General features: G+C 45.6%; 1 protein-coding gene and 1 pseudogene across 1 annotated transcript; one reads left to right on the top strand and one right to left on the bottom strand.

Annotated features, from left to right (window-relative positions):
• Positions 1–6,459: 6,459 nt before the first annotated feature.
• On the bottom strand, positions 6,460–7,419 carry LOC103841465. The gene is made up of 2 exons (XM_009118007.2): positions 7,230–7,419; positions 6,460–7,070 (listed from the first exon to the last, which is right to left on the bottom strand). Exons 1-2 carry the CDS (start codon positions 7,417–7,419, stop codon positions 6,460–6,462), a joined length of 801 nt encoding a protein of 266 aa, XP_009116255.2.
• Positions 7,420–8,026: 607 nt separating this feature from the next.
• On the top strand, positions 8,027–8,127 carry LOC117126390 (annotated as a pseudogene).
• Positions 8,128–15,139: the final 7,012 nt, after the last annotated feature.

Below are 15,139 nucleotides of genomic sequence, written 5' to 3'. Positions count from 1 at the left end.
AAGACAGGCCGTCGAGAGATTAATTCACCGTGTCGATTTTTATTTAAATTCTGATTGATCAATCTTCAAACTGATCTTAAAAAAAAATTTCGACCAAAATTATATCTGGTCGTGAGGGTTATTACAATGAGGGTGAAAATAAAGGCATAGGCGCAAGGTGGGAACTTGCTAAAGATGAGCTAGCCACTCAGGATCAGCAAGATCGGTAAAAGGAATAAGAAGTCCTGAGTGTAAGTCTCGTTTCCCTGATCTAGTGCCTATAAAAAGAAGAATTTCAGTCAAGATTAAGTTCAAGTTAGGTGGAGTTGAGTCTACCCAGTGTAACCTGATCGGTTGAGAGCTTCTGGAGAATCAAATGAGATAAGTCAGGGGTGTTCCAGGTCCAAGTGTGGGTCTTTCATCACTGCTAAGGTCACTGGATAAGAATGTTTGAGCACGAGGTGGCTAAAAAGATTATCACAACAGAAGGTCCTAATTCCCACAAGAGTTTAAACTGACTCAATCCTAAACTGACTCAATAAAACATGCAAAAGACATAAGGACTGAGTCAGAAGTAAATAAATAGAGTTTCAGCACACAACAAGTGCTTCCCCCAGACTTAATTTACACCATCCCTGGTGTGAAACGAAGCCGAGGTCAGCCAAATAACAACACAAAGCATAGAAAATAAAACATAAAAATAAAGAGTTCAGATGGATAGAACAATGGATAGAGAATAGTCCTTGTGACCTCAGTCGGACTCGCCGCTCTCGGCCGGATCAAACGAACGTCTGTTGCGCGAGCGATTGACCTCCTCGGTTGAAGGGCCTGTTCCCATAGGCGCCTTTCTTGGACGGTGCGATCGTGGAGTCTGCTCTGCTGGAGGCTGTCGCTGGGTACTTCCGCCAATGCAGCCGCCAGTGACGAGGTGGAGGATCCTCCGCATGATGCTGTTGTTCTTCCGTTGCGAGTCAACCATCCAGCATCGGTAAGCCTGATCATCGGTCACATCTGCCAGCTCTCCGAGTTCGTATGATGGGTCAGCCTCCGGGGTGATGTCCTCAACATCCTCCATGTCCGCGTCAGGTGCTGCAGCACGTGGATCAGTGCAAAGGAGCTCGGGTGGTGGGAGGAAGCGTATGTTGTCGAACACGCTGAACCTGGTGATCTCGGGGTGAGGCAGTTTTGTGAACAGCTGGATACCATCCTTATCGAAGAAGCTGTAGGTATCCTCACCTTGCATGATGTGTCACACCATGAGGTCCCTGATGTCGAGGTACTGTATCTCAATGTTCACCTTGTATTTGCTGAGATCAATGCCGAAATGTTTGAAGAGTGGCGTGAGCAAGCTACCGCTTCTGTCCTTCTTATTTGTGCCGTGCATCAGACACAACTTCCTCTCACAGAACATGGTGATGAAATGAAAGCCTGGGTTCATCCTGACTTTCTGAATGGGAATGCATGACCCTGAGGCGCAGATCTCATCCTCAATGCCTGCATACAGGGTTTGCAGCTCTCCGTTTGTCACCTTTGAAGTCTGATCCTTGGCAAACAGGAGTTTTGAGATGATCTTTGCAATGACTCTAAGTGCCGGGTTCCTGATCTGGGACTGGTAGGCCTTGCGTGGTGTGAAGTTCCCATTCGCAATGAAGTCCCAAAAGGTGTTGGATGGGGCAAACTTTTTTGCTACTGCTACCTCTCTCGGCTCATTCGCAATCTCATAGATTTCATTGAGTTTGTCGAGGGACAGGGAGCAATATTCTCCATCAGCATGAATGATAAGGAACAGTTGGCGTAGGAAGGAGCAGCGCAGTCCTCATAAGTGATTGTGGCGGTGGCGAGCACTTGGCGGACTAGATCAGGGTAGAGCTCGTGCATAGCGTAACAAAGGGGAGCGATCCCCATCGCTTGCAGTGTCTCGAACACATCCTCGTTGATACCAAGCTCAACGAGAGTCTCGGCGTGGCAGAAACGGGTAGGCAGTATCTCGACCTTGAGGAGAGCACTGTACTGACTAGCTGTCTCCTTGTTCCACCCTTCGCAATTGAAATCCAGAAGCATAGGATCATCAAGATTGATTGGCTCATTCTCTTGTTCTCGCGGCCATGGGTAAAAAGCGGAGAGAGGTTGTTGTGCTCGCTTTGGGGGGGGGGGGGGGGTGTTGTTCGTCCTCTTTATTCTATTGGCCGATTGCTTGGTGCGTGGAGGCATCTGCAAGGCAACCAAAAGTTCTTTATTAGTTCCATTCTCGGTTGCATAGAAGAAAAGGAATCAAAGTAAGTCCCTTGAAGGAACTGTTCCTTTTTCTTTCTAAGCAACCCGCTTTCAACAAACCGGAACAATCACTCGCGTAATCAGAACATTTCTACTTAGCACAATCAAAATTCAAATGTTCAATGCCTATCAAAACCGCGATTCTCTAGGGCTAAGAGACAAAAAGTTCCACTTCTAAATCAACCCTACAGCAAAAGGGGGGTTCGAGCCAAGCTATTTCTAACAAGAACCGAACTATTCAAATCGTTTAGAAGGGTGAGCTTTTCAAACCAAAATCGTGATTGAATGGTGATTGCTGAGCCTCTTACCGTGATGAATGGAGCAAATGGTCTGCAAAAAGAACTAGAAAATGCAAAAAGGATTAGAAGCAAGAATCACTTAAAAAGTTTGAGAGTTTATGATGTGGTGATTGCTTCAAAATCGCATGGGAGGGAGCAGTGTACGGCGGAGTGAAAATGGAAAAGTTGAAGGGTGGGGCCTTAAATATGCGAAACCCTAATCACTCTCCTTAATTTTATATATATATATATATATATTATTTTTTTTGGGTCCAGAACACTTACCTGGAACATGCAATGGGTTGTTCCACCAGAAGAACAGTCCTTTGGTAGTTCTGACTGAAGTGTCCGGATTTTCTTGTTTTTGACCTACAAAATAAATCTGAAAAGAAATAAAATAGACTATAGAAAACAATATATACAGTCACCAGTGGGTTGCCTCCCACCAAGCGCTTAGTTAAAGTCATTAGTTTGACTTGGCTCAGCCGATTAGGCTGATGGGAGATCACTTAGGGGAATTTCTTCACCCTCTGCGATAGTGGAGTCATCAAGGTAATGCTTTATGTGCTGACCATTGACTACAAACTCGTCCCCCTTTCTGTCCAGTAACACAACAGCTCTGTAAGGTCGAACTTCCTTAACGGTGAAGGGTCCGAACCATCTGGACTTCAGCTTGCCTGGAAACAGCCTAAGCCTGAAATTTAAGAGCAAGACCTTATCGTTTGGTTCGAAACGTCTGGCAATGATTCGCTTGTCATGGTAGGCCTTTGTCTTCTCCTTATAAATTTGGAGCTCTCATAGGCGAGGTGCCTTATCTCTTCCAGCTCGTGAACTTGGATCATGCGCCTATCAGTTGCTGGCTTGATGTCGAAATTCAGTAACTTGACCGCCCATGTAGCCTTATATTCGAGTTCGACAGGAAGGTGACAAGCCTTACCGTAGACCAGGTGATAGGGAGTTGTCCCTAGCGGCGTTTTGTAGGCTGTTCTGTAGACCCATAGAGCATCGTCCAGCTTAAGTGACCAGTGCTTGCGCGAGGTGTTGATAGTTTTCTGGGGATGATAAGCGGTTGCCACCTTGTGTTTCTATCCATTCTTCTTCAACAGGCCCTGAAATGCCTTGTTGATGAAGTGTGTTCCGCCATCGCTAATGACCACTCTAGGTACCCCAAATCTCGGAAAGATGATGGAGCTGAACATCTTAGTCACCACTTTTGCATCGTTAGTGGGACTCACCATAGCTTCTACCCACTTAGAGACATAGTCAACGGCGACGAGGATGTACTCGTTCTTGAAGGACAGAGGGAAGGGTCCCATGAAATCAACTCCCCAACAGTCGAACACCTCAACCTCTAAAATTTAATTCTGAGGCATCTCGTTCCTCTTGCTGATGTTCCCAAGTCGCTGGCATGCATCGCATCGAGCTATGTAGGCGTGAGCATCTCTGAACATAGTTAGCCACCAAAAACCCGCTTGAAGGATTTTGGAAACCGTTTTGAACGTAGCGAAGTGACCTGCGTAAGAAGAACCATGGCAATGATGTAGGATCCCTGGAATATCTGCCTCTGGAACACACCTTCTGAATAAGCCATCCTTGCAATGTTTGTACAAGTACGGTTCATCCCAAACATACTGTCTCGCCTCTCTTAAAAATTTCCTCTTCTTGTTTCCAGTGAACTTAAGTGGTTGCTTTTCAGCAGCAAAGAAATTCGCAATATCCGCAAACCAAGGGAGGTGAGAGTACTGCTTTTGGATCGCGGCTACTAGGTGTTCCGCTACGCGAGAACAATCGGATGTCATGCACAAAGGTTGTTCCGCCATGCGAGAACAATCGGATGTAATTCCCATAGGTTGTTCCGCGAAACGCAGACCAATCGCATTGACGTGTTCCACTGTGTGTTCTTCATCAAGAGTTATGTCGTCCTCAATCTTCATTCTGGACAAATGGTCTGCACTCCCATTCGCGACTCCCCTCTTGTCTTTTATCTCAAGATCAAATTCTTGGAGAAGAAGAATCCACCTCAACAACCTCGGTTTTGCATCTTTCTTTGTGAGCAGGTACTTAAAACCAGCATGGTCGGTGTGCACAATCACCTTAGATCCCACCAGGTAGGATCTGAACTTCTCGAATGCAAAAACAATAGCCAGAAGTTCCTTCTCAGTCGTAGCGTATCTGCATTGAGCTTCATCCATGGTTTTGCTTGCGTAATAGATCACATGAAGTTTCTTATCCTTGCGCTGCCCAAGGACTGCTCCAACTGCAAAGTCGCTGGCATCAGTCATGATTTCAATGGGGAGATCCCAGTCTGGCGGTTGTACAACAGGTACTCTGACTAGAGCTCCTTTGATGGTATGGAACGCAGCTAAGCACTCACTGTCGAAATCAAACTTGATCTCCTTGCAGAGCAGTCTGGTGAGTGGTCTCGCTATTTTTGAAAAATCCTGGATGAACCTTCTGTAAAAACCCGCGTGACCCAAGAAACTCTTGATAGCTTTCACAGTTGTTGGTGGTTGCAAGCTCATCATCATCTCGATCTTTGTCTTATCCACCTCAATGCCTTTCTCGGAGATCTTATGCCCCAGAACAATCCTATCTCTGACCATGAAGTGTCACTTCTCCCAATTTAGCACCAGATGTTTCTTCTCACACCTTTTTAGTACTCTGCACAAGTTTGACAAACAGACACTAAAGGAGCTTCCATAGACGCTGAAATCGTCCATGAAACCTTCATAATGTCTTCAATCAGGTCAGTAAAGATTGACATCAGGCAGAGCTGAAATGTTACTAGCGCATTGCACAGGTCGAATGGCATTCTCCTGTACGCGTACGTTCCGTAAGGGCATGTGAACGTCGTCTTTTCCTGATCGTGTGGATGGATAGGGATCTGAAAGAAACCTGAATAACCATCTAAAAAACAGTAATATGGGTGGTTAGCCAATCTCTCAAGCATTTGATCAATAAAAGAAAGTGGAAAGTAATCCTTTCTAGTTGCTGCATTTAATTTTCTGATATCAATGCACATGCGATGTCCTGTCACTGTTCTAGTAGGGATCAATTCATTCTTTTCATTTGTGATAATAGTGATCCCACCCTTCTTAGGTACTACATGAACAGGGCTAACCCACTTATTATCAGATATGGCATAAATTACACCCGCTTCAAGAAGTTTCATAATCTCTTTCTTAACAACATCTTTTAGATTTGGGTTTAACCTCCTCTGCTGTTCGACATAAGTCATTGATTCATCTTCTAGGTGTATTCTATGCATGCATAAATCAGGTAAAATGGCAGGTATGTCAGCTAGTGAATATCTTAATGCCTTACGATACTTTCTAAGCTCACACAAAAGCAATGCAGTTTCCATATTATTGAGTTCAGCGTTCACAATGACATGATAGGTGGAATTCGGACTTAAGAAAGCGTATCTGAGCCCCTTGGGAAGGGGTTTTAGCTCAACCTTGGGAGCTTTTAGCTCGCTCCAGGGATCATCAGGTTGATTCGGCGGAACAGGCAAGTTCGGTGTAGGGGTCGCTCCAGCTGGAGTGTTCTCGTCCCTGTTGCTTGCCTCCCCCAGACTTAGACTCGACACCAGTCTTCCCATACTCCTCGCGGAATCAAGCATTTTAGCATACCCGTCTGCATCAATGTTTACGACACTCTGCTCGGCCTCAGCTCTTACTAGTGCAAGCTCAAGTGGATCTTATGTAAGAATCTCCTCGATCATTCCTTCGCGAGGTTGCAGCGGGTCAATCCCTTCATCAACCTCAAAGGTCTACCCATCTAACATCGGCTTCTTTAGCAACTCATCCATCTTGCACTGCATGACTATGTCCCCAAGGTTCAGATAAATCTTCCCTTGTCGCACATCAATGATGGCTCTAATAATACATAGAAATGATCTTCCTAAGATGAGAGGATCTTTAGATTTTTATTTCAGCTCCAGAATTACGAAGTTTGCTGGAACAGAGGTGTTTCCGACTTTTACTAGGAGATCCTCTAGAAAACCAACCGGGGATTTGACTGATCTATCCGCAAACACCAATGACATCTTAGTTAGTTTGAAATGCGTGTATCCTAGACGTCGTTCTACATAGTAGGGCATGAGGTTCACGCTGGATCCAAGATCAACCAAGGAGCATGCAAAAACTGTCTTCCCAATCTGGATAGAGCGGACGAACTTGTCGGGGTCTCCTCGCTTCTTTATCTGCCTGTTCTGAAGTACTGCGCTGTACTCCTTCGAAACTGTCATGAATTCGCTCTCCTCTGATATTTTTCCTGAGTCAATCCCTTCATAAAGCTGCGCATGGAGGGCATCATTTGGATAGCATCCATCAAGGGGAGTCAGACGGTTTGGTCCTCCAGCATCTTTCTGCACTTCATCTCCTCTCTCCTTACGAGTAGCATTTGCTGGAACAGGGTAAGGGACTTTAGGAGTGTATTCGCGAGGAGGAACAGTCTCTGGGATCGGGCGAACAGCTTGAGCTGGTTGTTCTGGTCCTGGCGAATTGGTTCCAACTGCTGGTTCTGTATTCTTCTCAACTGTCGGGGTATCGGCTGGTAGTTGTTCCGACTATTTCTGCTTCCCTTTCTCAGCCGTAGTGAACCTCTTCTTCTCTGGCTCAGGCAGTTGCTTTCCGCTTCTCAGTTAAACCGCATTGCACTCCTTAGGGTTTTTGTCAGTTTTACAAGGTAGAGTACTTTGCTGCCTTGTAACGCTCTCAGCAGTCTGAGCAATCTGAATGTCCATCTGTCTCATATGGCTCGCGACATTGTCGTACTTGGTGCTTAAATCTCTGAACATATGGTTCATTCTGGTATTGATCTCGGTAGTAACGTGGTTTAGAACCTTCCCCTGGAGATGTTGTCCTTGGATCAGCTGCTGCAACATAGCCTTTGTCTCATCTTGCAGAGCAACGACAGGAGCGGAGGTAGCTGGTTGAGTGTTCTGGTGTTTCTACATCTGAGGTGGGTTGTTCTGCGGTTGGCTTAGAACATAAGTCGGGGGTTGGTACTTCTTTTGATACACAGCATACTGACCTTGGTTACTCTGTGCAGGATCAGCTGGTTTGTCTTGCTTAGGCTAGAAAAGCTGTTGGTTGTTCCGCACGTTAGGGTTTGGGTGGTAGTTTTTGAGCTGATATCCTTGCCCATTCAAGTAGCTCACCTCTTGCTGATCGTCTCTTGATATTTCAGCCTCAAACGCCAGGTCACCGGCACTCTTCTCAGGAGTTGCTTCTTCCATTATGAACACTTGGCTTTGGTTTCCCTTAAGCAGTTGGTCCACCTTTGCAGCGAGATCATCTATGCTGTTCACACTCTTCGAGCGGTCATGCTCCTTGTTCTTGTTTAGTGAACTTGAAGCCATGTTCTCAATCAGCTCGAACGCACCAGGTGTGGTTTGAGTCATGAAGTCTCTATTACTCAAAGAGTCAAGGGTGTTTCGGAACTCATAGCTCACTCCATCGTAGAACACCTCCAATATGTAGTCATCGTCACACCCATGGTGTGGGCACTCTCTCTGGTACTCCTTGTACCTTTCCCAAGCTTCATGAAAAGGTTCATCAGACTTCTGCTTAAAATTGGAGATTTTGTGCCGTAGAGCCGCGGTTTTGGACTTTGTGTAGAAGTGGCTCAGGAATGCTGATCGAACCTGTTCCCATGAAGTGAGAGAACCGGTTGGGAGAGATTGCAACCAGCGAGAAGCTTTCCCCTGAAGAGAGAATGGAACCGAACAACTATTCAAGTGCAATGAGGTGCAGTCTAGAACTCGGATCACTCGGCTAGAACAATCCACTATCGTGGACTTGCTCCTTTTGCTGATCGGTCCTGAGTCCTAAGCTCTCACTTGGAACAAAACGCGATAGCAAGCCTTAGAGATCAGGTCCGATTAGTTCACTTAATACCCTAATATCTACTCTCGCTGATTAGAGTTGTGAAGCTCATTCAATATATGTCAATTTATCTCCTAAGCGGTTAGCTAGGTGATTAAACTAGAGATCAAACATTAAGTGATCAATTCAATGCAAGCAGTAAGAAAAATATGAATGAAGAACAGTTAAGATCACTTATTTGTGTTCAGCTCATGCGACTAACACCCTACAACCCTAAGCAAGCTTAGCCGACTACTCAATCATAAAGCATGATGACACAGACATGGTTTCTAAATAATACTGCATATAAAATAAAGTAGAAAGACAACGGTTCAGGATAATCTTCTCGTGAGAATGAGAGATGAAGCCTTCTCCCTTACAAGTTGCTAAATCCAAAATAGTTCTTGGTCTCTTCTAAAACTAGCGTAAGTAAAAGAAATAATAGCATAGGCCTTTTTATATGGAGGCGCCGGTGGCAAAGAGCTAAGAGGATGGAATCTAGGGCAAACTTCCAGAATGGGAAGTGTCCTTTATGATCGGGAACAGTCCGACGCTTGTTCTCTTCGAGAAAAACCTTTGGGTTGATCTAACTGGCTGTTCCGCATCGAATCTCCAAAATGACATCTGACTTCATGAATCTCTCTTCTTTGCTCTTTCACCTGCTCCAAACCTGGAATGATATCAATTAAGCACGACTGAGAATTAACTCAAAGCACACATATAATGGCACTAAAAACACCATATGTCAGTATGAGATGCTAAACCGCAAACCACTGGCTCAGTTTATAGTACTACAACTATCTAGGCCTAGCTCTAGCATGAGACAATCACGGTGCCTATTACACCACACAGAACAATCTATATATGTCTAGTGGACTAGACATACTTCAACCAATGCGATGATAGCATACTGTATTTTCTCATAAGGATATAAATATATATAACTCTACAAGTTTCATAAGTACAGTAGTCCACTCTGTACTCCCGCAATCTCCACAAACAAGAATCCTAGTACAAACGTCTGTGTACCCCGCAAAACACGCGGCCTAGTACAAATATCTCCATACTCCGCGATCTCTCAAACATACGGCTTAGTACAAACGTCTTTGTGCCCAACAAATCCCGCGGCCTAGTGCAAACACCTTTGCAGCCCGCAAATCCCTTGGCCTAATGCAGACACCTCTGCACCCTGCAATCTCAACACATGGACTCACATATATACATATATATATATATATATATATATATATATATATATATATATATATATATATATATATATATAACAGTTCTTAACATCAATCATTTCAATCAACTGTTGAATCCTCTATTATCCTAATTCAGGTTTAACAATCAATAAGAATAATGAACAAAAAAAACTCTCAAACAAACTCGATTCACAGAGACGGATCATGTTTCGAAACTATACTTTCCATAACGGTAGTACTAAACTAGTTCGAGATTTAATCGTAGTAGCCTGTTGGGGTCAAAAACGGTCACGACGAAGTTAATGTCCGAATATCCATGAAAATCAGCATGAACGTTTTTTTTTTACGAAAAGTAATCTTCGTAAAAAGAATCTTTACAAAGAGCATTGCTGTAAAATCTTGTTTTAATCTCGGTTGATTCATAAAAACTAAACACCGATTGTGCAAAAGCAACGGACAAGTATCCAAACTGGCCACGGACCGTATCAAGTATGGCCATCGGACCACGCACAAGCCAAGCTTGGTCGTAACATAGCGACCGAGCAAGAACAAGGCTCGATCGCTACGTAGCGATTGAGCTCTTGCCAAGCTCGGTCGTTATGTAGCGACCGAGCTCAAGCCAAGCTTGGTTGCTATGCCAAGCTCGGTCGCTACGCCAAGCTCGGTCGCTATGCCAAGCTTGGTCGCTACGCCAAGCTCGGTCGCTACGCCAAGCTCGGTAGCTACGCCAGGCTCGGTCGCTACGCCACGCTCGGTCGCTTCACCACGCCAGTCGCTTCACCACGCCAGTCGCTTCACAACGCCGGTCGCTACGCCAAGCTCGGTCGCTATGCCAGGCTCGGTCGCTACGCCAAGCTCGGTCGCTACGCCAAGCTCGGTCGCTACGGCATGCTCGGTCGCTACGCCAAGCTCGGTCGCTACGACAAGCTCAGTCGCTACGCAAAGCTCGGTCGCTACGCCAAAGCTCGGTCGCTACACCAAGGCTTGGTTGCTACACCAAGCTTGGTCGCTACCCCAAAGCTCGGTCGCTACGCCAAGTTCGATCGTTACGCCAATGCTCGGTCGCTACGCCAAGCTCGGTCGCTACGCCAAAGCTCGGTCGCTACGCCAAAGCTCGGTCACTACGCCAAGCTCGGTCACTACGCCAAGCTCGGTCGCTACGCAAAGCTCGGTCGCTACGCCAAAGCTCGGTCGCTACACCAAGGCTTGGTCGCTACACCAAGCTTGGTCGCTACCCCAAAGCTCGGTCGCTATGCCAAGTTCGATCGTTACGCCAATGCACGGTCGCTACGCCAAGCTCGGTCGCTACGCCAAAGCTCGGTCGCTACACCAAAGCTCGGTCACTACGCCAAGCTCGGTTGCTACGCCAAGCTCGGTTGCTATGCCAAAGCTCGGTCGCTACACCAAAGCTCGGTTGCTATGCCAAGCTCGGTCGCTACGCCAAAGCTCGGTCGCTACCCAAAGCTCGGTCGCTACGCCAAGCTCGGTTGCTACACCAAAGCTTGGTCGCTACGCCAAGCTCGGTCGCTACACCAGCTCGGTCGCTACGCCAAAGCTCGGTCGCTACGCCAAAGCTTGGTCGCTACGCCAAGCTTGGTCGCTACGCCAAGCTCTGTCGCTACGCCAAGCTCTGTCGCTACGCCAAGCTCGGTCGCTACGCCAAGCTCTGTCGCTACGCCAAGCTCGGTCGCTACGCCAAGCTCGGTCGCTACGCCAAGCTCGTTCGCTACGCCAAGCTCGGTCACTACGCCAAGCTCGTTCGCTCGCCAAGCTCGGTCGCTACGCCAACCTCGGTTGCTACGCCAAGCTCAGTCGCTATGCCAAGCTCGGTCGATACGTAGCGACCGAGCATCTACACGGCTCGGCCGCTACATAGCTACCGGACTCTCCCAAACGTCGATACAACGCAAATCCATGCATTCTCGTCTAATGATATCTCTCGTAGGCCACGGGTTAACCATTTCTTGTTACTTATTGATCAGCGTCATCAGTAAAACTTTACGATAAAAACCGCGGAAAATTTGTTTTTATCGAAGAAACTGTAATAAACGTTTTGACTCGAAAGACTGTCCAAAGAGACCTAAAATGCGCCTCGAAGCCCACTTACGAGTTTTTAACCAAAAGCCCGTAAACCCTATGACGGTTTATGCTTGGTTCGTAAGGCAAGATAAATGTCAAGTTTCCGCGGATAAATGTCATGTTTCCGAAGATAAACTTGAAGATCGAAAAAAATGGAATATCTCCATTTTTCACTTAAGACGGCTTAAGGGCAGAAGGGAAAAGTCTTAAACCGAACTTGGAGGAGTATATAAGGACTCCTAGGCGAGAGGCATGGAGGGGGGGAAACTCTTTTAGACTTAGAATTCTCTGCACTTAGAAACTTTAGGCTTTATTCTCGACAAGTTAGGTTTCTATGACTGGCACTCAATTACTAGACGAACTCGCCCAGGCAGTTCGATCTCTTGTCCACCTCTATCAATTGAACTACGTTCCGCTTGATCCTCGAAAGTGGTACGTAGGCAGCCTTTAACAAGGTTCATTCCGAAATCAATCAAAAACCTTTTATATATCTTTTTCGTCTTTTGTTATCGAGCTGCGACTCAACTAGATTTGAGCTTTTAGGCCGCTAGAACTAAGTAACTCGCTGACAGCCTTTGCGGCTAAAGCTTTTATGATCTCTTGTAATGATCGCAACGCTCTTACGCGGACTCGAAATAAGATCCACTATTTTCTCAAAACTCGTTTGTTATCTTTTCATGATTTCCGCATATATTTGGTCACTTGTCGTTGGCTCTTGTAGAGATCTGGGATCTCTGGGAAATTAGGGTTTTCCTAGTTTCCTAATTTAAATGTAAATCTACAGTGCGAATTTCGGTTCCCACAGTTTGGCGCTAGAAGGAAGGGAGGTTACGAATTACTCATACTCATGGCCACAAAACGCTTGATCGAAACGATGTGATCGAACTCTAGCCAAGCTTGGTTGCAAAAAAGGAAGCGCAGCAAATCGATTAAACAGCTCGGTCGCTACGTAGCGATCAAGCTCTAGCCAAGCTCGGTTGCTACGTAGCGACCGAGCACGCACACAGCTCGGTCGCTACGTAGCGACCGAGCACGCACACAGCTCGGTCGCTACGTAGCGACCGAGCACTCACACAGCTCGGTCGCTACGTAGTGACCGAGCAAGAACACAGGACGGTCGCTACGTAGTGACCGAGCACGCACACAGCTCGGTCGCTACGAGCCAACTCTCCACTCGCTACATAGCGACCTGTAAGGCCTCAGAAAGGTCCTCCCTTGCGTTCTCGTTTGAATCCTCATTGAAACGTGATAGACCATATATTTTACCCATTTTTAATCATGGTCTATAACTGTTTTAAAGTGTTTAAAGATACAATTATTATGTTTTGGAGTCTATTTAGAGTATTTACAGGTTCAGGGACGTTTAGGAGAAATATGTTGATTTTGGAGTCTTTTGGAGCCTTTGGAGGTGCAGAGTTGCACAAACGCGTCAGATGTTTAGCTATGGATGGAGACCTTCCGACCGTTAGATTGAGCCCATATTTTGACACCAGATAGAGCTTTGAGTTAGCTTTCTAATTCCACCGGTCTCAGGTCAATCAGCATTCTATAGCAGAGGTTATGCCCGTTTTACTGAAGAGTGGTCAGTCTGCCTCGCGAGAGAAAGCTGCCGAGAAGAGGAATCCGCGTCGATCGATGCAGCACTCTGGACGTCGATCGATGGAGATCCCAGATCGTGGGCCTTCTATATTTAATGACCAGAAGTAACCACAAATTACCAGAATGCCCTTGGACGACCAGAAACCCTATTTATGTTATTTCTAAGCCATTGTTGACGGCTACGCTTTACAGACTTCTTTACGCTTTCATTTCTATTGTTTCTCTGAGAGGAGAGATGGGAGGAACTCCTATCAGAGTCCTCCTGGAACTCCATTGGTTTTCTTAATCATTTCTATTTCAGTTTTACATCTATTTCATCTATGATTTATGTGACTAACTTCATGTCTGAATAGATCCACCTGTTAGGTTTAGGGTTTAGATAGGTTTGTGGGATTAGCTCCAAACTATAGATCTGCCTTGTTGTGATATTCATGATAGATTTGTATTCATTGCTTGTTTTAGAGTAATTAACTAGAACTTGATCATAGGATTGCATACTCAAGCACCCTTGTTATCCCATCGTGACATCTATCTATCATATTAGGATTGCTAGAGAGGGCTAACCGCAAATTTAGTATCTTAATAGGGCATATCATACTCGCGCATAGGCCTGGCTAGAACCCGTCGATCGATGTCCTCAACTGACTATCGGTCGACGTAGGCAAAGGTGTATCGGTCGATGTCCCAATAGGACCATCGATCGACACTCTTACGTTGTCAACATACTAACCGTTGAGACACGAGATCTACCTTGTTAACCAGTGAAACATGCGACAGCTGATCACTGAGTTAAGCGGTTGAGCTCTAACATATCAAGCATGCAACAAATAGGTACCTATAGGAATTATAATCTCCAACATCCGAACACTGTTCATCTCGACACTGTTCATCCGAACACTGTTCATCGCGATACTGTTCATCCGAACACTGTTCATCGAAACACTATTCATCACGGCACTGTTCCTCCAATGACGAACATCAGTTACGGAGAGACAGAGAAGGTCAAAGCGCTCATACTTAAGATCGACAAGAAAGGTATTTGGCGAGACGAAGAAGGTCGCCCTTGCAGCCGCACAGGACAATTAATTAATGAAAAGGGTAGTGTAATCCCTGATGTAATTGATGTGGCTGAGATGAATACCTTTAATCTGACAAGTCAATGGTATGATTGGGGAAGTGAGGATCTGTTTTACGGTCTTCCTCATGATGATCCCAAAGATCTTATCAAGAGACTTGAGGAGTTAGCCTCAGCAAACAAGCACGATGAAATATCTGCAGACCACATTATCTGCAAGATCTTCTCCGATTGTTTATCTAGAGATGCTTTTAGCTGGTTCAGTAAGCTGCAACCAAGATCTCTAACCTGCTGGGAAGACATCAAAGAAGCCTTCATAGGAAAATTTTTCAGCGAGGCTGTAGCAACACGAAGTAAAAGGCTTGACAAGATGATTAAAGATCGGGAGAAAGGAATAATGATTAGTATGAGTCAAATTATTGACTTCATCTACAGCGAGGAGAATGGAGATATTGGAACACCGACAACTCGTGTCAAGCAGCCAAACATTCAGGTTCACCATGCAGATGAGAGTAAGCAGAAGGACGACCTGAACAGAGAAAAGATGGTCAACCATGATACAGTTGAGGATGATGAATATCATGTATTAGGAGATCAGAGCAAAGTAGAAGAAGCTGATACAAAATATCTGACTTCAGCATCGATCGACAGTAGTAACTCAGAATTGATCGATAGCCGCACTTCAGAAACGATCGATACATATATTTTTCATCAATTGATACCTTCTACAATCCCTGATGCTACCACTGTGTATGTTAAGGACTGGACGACCGAAGG

Source organism: Brassica rapa, chromosome A06, assembly GCF_000309985.2.
Source record: "Brassica rapa cultivar Chiifu-401-42 chromosome A06, CAAS_Brap_v3.01, whole genome shotgun sequence".
NCBI classification, from domain to species: Eukaryota; Viridiplantae; Streptophyta; class Magnoliopsida; order Brassicales; family Brassicaceae; genus Brassica; species Brassica rapa.
This window is presented reverse-complemented; position numbering and strand designations above follow the sequence as displayed.

Bases quoted from the DNA above. Each gene is read 5' to 3' on its own strand.
- LOC103841465 (XM_009118007.2), bottom strand. From the start codon at position 7,419: ATGTTGCAGCAGCTGATCCAAGGACAACATCTCCAGGGGAAGGTTCTA. The intron at 7,071-7,229 runs GTACTCTACCTT...ATACCCCGACAG, and splicing joins GAGCGTTACAAGGCAGCAAA to TTGAGAAGAATACAGAACCA.